Here is a 6,915-nt window from a genome sequence, read left to right as displayed (position 1 = left end):
GTTGTCGTGAGAATGTTGTTGTTTTTTTCATCTTGAAATTGACTTTACAATCTTGCATGTAGTAACTTTGACTATCATGCTTCACAAATCTTATCTCTTTGTTTTCTTTTGCATACTCGTAAAGGATCTCAAAGGGCCCGGATATCAAATTGAGATGTCATATAAGATGCGGATATGTTGAAGTTTTGAGCATGCAAAATCTCTACGAGAAAGAAAGAATTATTATAGTAGATCGTCATGTGAAGCCACCCCTTCACCAACTGTTGCACTTGAATTGTTGATAGCCTTGAAGTTCATAAATGGTGGCTCCCATGATGATTGAAGATATTTGTTTTAAGAGCGACAACTTCTCACATATGGGGCCTCCAACCAACACTTGCACAAGAGAAGCAACATCATGCTCGAGGCCTAACAAAAAGATATGTGGTCAAGAGATCATCATAAATACTGAACACGAGAGACATACATCGAGAACGACATTAAATGTGGAAAAGTCATACAGACTTGGAAAACGCATTTAAGACGCGTCAGCAACAAAGCCTAGTTTATGATCATCTTCATGATTTAGGCTTTTGTATAGAAAAATGTCTAGTTCCTTTTTTCACTACATTTTTGGATGTATCAACTTTTGTACTATTGAAGCAATAAAACATCTTTTGTACTTCAACGCAAATCATCTTCTTTTCCTCGAAGATATGTGCCTCTACACTTGAAGATTTTGTATGATGATCCGATGACGCCAAAATTTTATTTGTTAAAAACTCATGCTACTGAACGTAGAGTGAAACTCTAAGCTGCCTATGTACCTCGATGAAGAGGATCAAGTCATAACGTAGTTTAGAGGGGTGAGTTCTTTTTTTTCTTTTTTCTTTATGTCCTAATTTTTGCCAAGGCCGCCTCTCGCGTGGTTTTCAACCTAGTGGACTTTTGTTTATAGCTGTACATAATTTAGACTAGTGCGGGCCAGGATTGTAGCAACGTGTAGTTTAGGCTCATGCATCAAGGAGCGTAGCAGCATGAAGTTTAGGCTCGTGCATTAAGGAGTTTCATGACTTACAGTTTAGGATCGTGCATCGAGGAGCGTATTTGACTTTCATGGGAAGTACTGCTTCAGAAATTTTTCGTTGATCGGACCAACTCTAAGACCATTCTTATCAATGATTTTGTATGCGCCACTTGAATAGGCTTCCTTCACAACATATGGCCCATCCCATTTTGAGGTAAATTTGTCACCTATGCGTTTGTTGAGGATTATGGGTCGTCGAACAGCTGGGACTAAGTCTCCCACTTGGAATGATCGTGGGCGCACTTTCTTATTGAAGGCTCTAGCTAGTCCAGCTTGATAGCACTCCAATTTTTGTTGCGCTTCCAATCTTTTCTCATCCAATGCCTCTAACTCTGCTAGGCGAAGTTGAGCATTCTCTTCAAATGTGAGTCCTTCTTGGATTGTGATCCGCAATGATGGAATTTGTTGCTCCAACGGAAGGACTGCTTATACGCCATATACAAAAGAGTAAGGAGTTGCTTATGTAGCAGTTCTGAAGGTTGTCTGATATACCCACAAAGCTTCACCAATTTTCTCATGCCAGTCTCTCTTGTTCTTTGCAACCACTTTCTTCAAAAGGCTACCAAGCATCTTGTTAAAAGCTTCATCAAGGCCGTTGGCGGGTGCATTATAAATTGAAGACTTATGTTGCTTGAAACCGAAATTCTCGCACAAACTCTTCACGAGCTTGTTTTTGAATGGCGTTCCATTATCAGTGATTATGTATCTTCATATGCCGTACCTAAAAATTATATATGACTTGATAAAATCGACAACGGTTTCCTTTTTCATCTCCTTGAGTGGAACAGCTTTAGCCTATTTAGAGATGTAGTTTGTAGCGGCCAATATGTACATCTGTCCCTTTGATGACTTTGGAAGCAGTCCAACAACATCAAGTCCCTATGCATCAAAAGGACATGAAGCTACAATTGGATGAAGAGGCTCCGGAGATTGGTGGATATAGTTGGCATGAAATTGACATGCTTGGCATCATTTGGCATGATCCATGCAATCCTTCACCATTATCGTCCTGTAGTAGCCCGTCCTCTTGATGCGAAAATAGAGCTTGGGAACAGATTGGTGTGCTCTACATGAGCCGGAATGTACTTCCTCCATCGCTTGGCAGACTGCTTCTTTGTCAAGACATCGCAAGAATAGTCCTTCAAAAGAGCGGCGAAATAATGTCCCCTTATAGAAGATGAATCGCTGTGCTCTTCATTTGATGTCCGTTCTTTGTCGCGGATCCTCAGGTAACTTTCCATGTTCAAGGTACTCTATTAGTGGTTGCCTCCAATGTTCTTCTTCAATCACTCGAACAGACGTATGATGGCTTCCATTGATTTGAAGATCCAGAAGTCTAGGAATAACCCATCGATGACACACATATACCTTTGTTGACTCATTCTCTCCAAGTGCCATCGTCGTGGCCAAGTTATCCAAACCATTAGCTTTGCGATTTTCTTCTCTTGGGACGTGGTTTAAGAACACTTGGTCAAATTTTTCAAGTAAACCAGAAGCATATTGATGGTATGACAAGAGATCTTCCTTCTTTACCTTATAACTCCCCAAAAGTTGGTTTGATGATCAACTTAGAGTAGCCGTATATCTCCAACTATAGAATCTTCATGTCTAATGCCATTTCAAGACTAGCAATCAAAGCTTGGTACTTTGCGGCATTGTTGGAGCATGTTTTACCTAAAACAAAGGAGAATGGCAAGACTTGTCTTTCTGGAGAGATCAACACAACACCTGCCCCCATACCGTTACGATGTACAGATCCATTGAAGAACATTATCCATGGTGGAAATTCATCAATGAACAAAACGTCTTCATCTGGAAACTCATTCGAAAGCTCCCATTCCATCGGAAGAGGGTGATCAGCCAAAAAATTGGCTAGTGCTTGCCCTTTCATGGCTTTTTGAGGTGTGTATGTGATCTCATATTGGTTAAACAATATGGACCATCTTTCTAGGCATCCAGAAAGAACAGGTCGAGTCATCACGAACTTCACAGGATTTTCTCGAGAGATGAGTTTGATGATGTATGCTTCAAAATAAGACTTAGCTTCTTTATTGCATAAAATAACGCTAAGCATATTTTCTCAACAGGCGTATAGTTCAACTCAACTCCTATCAGAGTTCTACTAAGGTAGCACAAGGCTTGTTCCTTTCCTTCCTCATTCTCTTGAGCAAGTAGTGCTCCAAGTGAATGTTCATGTATCGAGATGTAGAGTATCAATGGCTTCCCAAGCATTGGCTCCCCTAACACAGGTGGATTCAACAAGTAATTTTTTATTCTTTCAAAAGCATTTTGACATGACTGATCCTAATGAAAAGGTATATCCTTCCTTAATAGATTATCAAAGGGTTGACACCGTCCAGCCAGATTAGAGATGAACCTCCAGATGAATGCTAAGTTTCCTTGGAGAATTCGAAGCTACCTCAAGTTCTTTGGCTTGGGTATTTTCTGAATGGTGTCAATCTTTGCAGGATCAACTTTAATTCCACGATGACGCACAATGAAGCCAAGAAACTTTCCTGAGGTAACTCCAAATACACACTTGAGTGGATTCATCTTCAGGTCGAATTTTCTTAACCTTTCAAAAAACATTTGAAGGTCTTCAAGGTGGTAACGCCTACTCTTCGTCTTTACCACCAAGTCATCGACGTAGTATTCAACCCTCTTATGAAGCATGTCCTCAAAGATGTTTTGCATCGCACATTGGTAGGTGGCACTAGCATTCTTCAGACCAAAGGGCAACACTTTGTAGCAATATATCCCTTTTGGAGTTGGGAAAGTAGTACACTCTTCATCTTCTGGAGACATTCTGATTTAATTGTATCTGGAGGACCCATCCATAAATGACCTAGCTTCATGCCCTTTTGTAGCATCAACCATAAGTTCAATAATTTGTAGCGAAAAGTCATCTTTTGGACATGCCTTGTTTAGGTCTTGAAAGTCAACACAAACACGTATTTGACCATTCTTCTTCTTGACAAGTACAATACTCGATATCCATGATGGGTACTTCACCTCTCGAATAAATCCCTCCTCGATGAGCTTGTTGACTTCTACTTTAATTTGTGGTACAAGCTCGAGTCGAAACATGCGTTGTGACTGCTTCACATGGCGTGCTCCACTTTTGATCCCTAAATGATGAACGACTACCTTATGACTAAGACCGGGCATTTCTTTATACGACCAAGCAAAGACATCTTTGTACTCGGTCAATAACTTGGAGTATTCCTCCTCCTCCGGAGGCGTAAGAAGTGCACTAATGAAGGTGAGGTGTGGATCTTTCAGAGTGCCTAATTTGAGTTGCTTAAGATCTGATTGCTCGCCATCTTCTAGTTGAGATGGAGCCTCATGTACTTCATCATCAACTTCAATGCATGGGCTATCTTCCATGGTTATGTGATAGGATGTTTCCACAAAGTCTGACTTTTCTCTTCGACTCCCTTGGATGGTCAGCATGGCTTCTTTCCCTTTCTCTGCTTCTTTACGAGGATCGCAAGTGTAAACAATGGTTCTCCTTTGCACCTTCAGTGGACCATATATGGATATTGAAAAAATAGACTTCCTCTTCATGCGTGATGGGAAAGCACTACAGATTTCTTTATCAGCAACAACTTCAAAATAATCCCGCTCCTCATGGACTTGATCCTTATGTTTTGCCAGTATGTTTCTAGATGGTGACTTCCTTGTGGTTCCCAATCGACAAAAGACGGAGGACTTTGAGGTAGTGGAAACTTCCTCTAGATGTTTGGAAGATACACATTCACCTTTGTGACTTAGCCTTTCAAACACTGAGACCCGAGGGGTTGAGCCTCCAATGCAATCAAACACTGAAGCCCATTGTTTTATTTTCTTTCCCTTAACTTCCTTCATCTCCTCTACCGAGGTGTGTTTTGATGAATCTATCTCTTTTCCCCTCTTAGATGAAATTCGAATAAGCTCTGCCAAACTGAATCCCAACCCTAACTTTGGAATGGCAACGTAGTGCCCTTGCTTCCTTAACTTTATTTGGGACTCATTGAGCCCATGTATCTTTTCACCAGTGACTTCATCTTTGAGTTCTCCTAGTCTTGATGGATTGGACAAGTCGTAACTAGACTTTTCAAGTAGTATGAAGGCCTTAGGATCAAAGTGCCCTTTTATTTTATTAGCTTGGAGATTGCCATTAGCAGTCTCACAAGTCACAGATGAGATTTGTGCGACTAGGATGGTCATATGATCCTTCAAATCTTGTATTACTATGTGACTCATTTTCTTCTTTACAGTACATTCTTCTAATTCAGTTTGTCCTTTCTTTCGACGTTCATGCGGAAATTAGCGAAAAACTAGATACTCTTTATTAGTCTTTGTCTGTATGTCACCTCCAGATGATGATAACTTAATTGAGACTTCTTCAGTTCTCTTCTTAGACATCTTGGCGGCAGTCCATTGAGCATCATTTTCTTTTTCTAAATTGACATCAGCTTAATCGACTAATGATGGTTTCTCCACACTCGGTTCACAAGAATCTAGGTAGAATTTTGCGTCTGCAAAGTATAAATCTGTCTTACTGAAAGGCTTGATGTCTGCATCAATTTTGACTATCTCTTCATCCCTTCTATACTTCAGACATTGATGCAAAGTAGATGATACCACCCAATTCTCATGAACCCAAGGACGTCCAAGCAACAAGTTGTATGATGTTTTAGCATTTATGACGTGAATCGGCGTGTTTGATGTTATCTCACCAATTGATAATCCCACGCGGATCATACCAATGACTCGTTGTCCTACTTGGTTAAAACCTTAGAATGTTAGGTTACTTTTGAATAGCTCATCGATAGAGATCCCAAGCTTTTTTAGCACCATCTTTGGCATGATATTGATAGTTGAACCATCATCAACAAGTATGCGACTGAGATATTGTTCCCAAATGGACCCTACAACGAACAAAGGTCTGTTATGTGGCTTATACCCCAGCAGCAAGTCATCATATGATAAGGAAATTGTTGCAGAACATGTACCAACTCTTTCATTATCATGATGTTCTTGTATTTTCATTGGAGCAAGTTCATTGTTGCTTTCCTTTGTTTCAGCAGTACTAGAAACTACATGAGTTCCACCAACGTGACCTCCATGAAGGAATTTTCCAGGAAAGAATTCAGCAATGTGATTGCTTTTCAGAACTTCAGCAATAAGGCATCGTTAATCTTCTTGTTAAATGAAGATTTGACAATTCTTGGTGGTTGTAGCTTATCTGCATCGCTTATTTTTGCTATTGGCTTAGGAAGTTGTAGCCTCAAAACTGCTTGATGTTTTCATTTCTTGTGAGTGACTAAAGTCCAACCCTCATCATCTTTGTCTTTGAATTGAGTGTCCAGCTCTATTGAACCTTCAAGAGGTTTCCTTGGAAGATCAACGTCAACGGGCTTGAAACTTCCAAATTGTAAGAAGGCGGTGCTTCATGCGTTCTGCAACCTTGAACACTTCTTTTCTTTGAGCGCGATACTTGCATGATTTGCTTCTGATGTTTCATCCATGTCTATAATGATTTTTCCTTCACTAACAAGAGCCATGATTTTATCCTTCAAGACTAAGCATTTCTCTGTAGGGTGGCTAATGATGCGATGAAACTTGCAGTATTTCGGATCGCCAACTTTTCTAATTTCCTCTAGACTTTTTGATTCAGGGAGATCGATGACTTTCTTGTCCAGCAGTTCATCAAGGATTCTGGGTACGTATGAATCTGGAAATGGATAAACCTTTGCCTCTAATTCCTTCAAGGTAGGATGACGCTTCTCCTCGTTGGGATATTGACTCGGGGTCTTATCTTCCTTCACGTTTTGCTTAGTAATGACCTTCACAGAAGTTGCTTT

General features: G+C 40.3%; 1 protein-coding gene across 1 annotated transcript; it reads right to left on the bottom strand.

Annotated features, from left to right (window-relative positions):
* Window positions 1-1,093: 1,093 nt before the first annotated feature.
* On the bottom strand, window positions 1,094-2,307 carry LOC142163843 (uncharacterized). Its single transcript, XM_075220987.1, has 4 exons — window positions 2,137-2,307; window positions 1,899-1,945; window positions 1,573-1,772; window positions 1,094-1,488 (listed from the first exon to the last, which is right to left on the bottom strand). Exons 1-4 carry the CDS (start codon window positions 2,305-2,307, stop codon window positions 1,094-1,096), a joined length of 813 nt encoding a protein of 270 aa, XP_075077088.1.
* Between the last annotated feature and the right edge of the window lie 4,608 nt (window positions 2,308-6,915).

This window comes from Nicotiana tabacum, chromosome 9 (genome assembly GCF_000715075.1).
Source record: "Nicotiana tabacum cultivar K326 chromosome 9, ASM71507v2, whole genome shotgun sequence".
NCBI classification, from domain to species: Eukaryota; Viridiplantae; Streptophyta; class Magnoliopsida; order Solanales; family Solanaceae; genus Nicotiana; species Nicotiana tabacum.
Note: the sequence above shows the minus strand (reverse complement) of the source record. Positions and strands in the feature narration are given on the sequence as shown.

What these genes read in the sequence shown, in the direction of transcription:
- LOC142163843 (XM_075220987.1), bottom strand. Translation starts at nt 2,307, where the DNA reads ATGGAAAGTTACCTGAGGATCCGCGACAAAGAACGGACATCAAATGAA. An exon ending in AAGTCATCAAAGGGACAGAT is followed by an intron (nt 1,773 to 1,898) that starts GTACATATTGGC and finishes CGGCATATGAAG; the next exon opens with ATACATAATCACTGATAATG. An exon ending in AGACTGGCATGAGAAAATTG is followed by an intron (nt 1,489 to 1,572) that starts GTGAAGCTTTGT and finishes GCGTATAAGCAG; the next exon opens with TCCTTCCGTTGGAGCAACAA.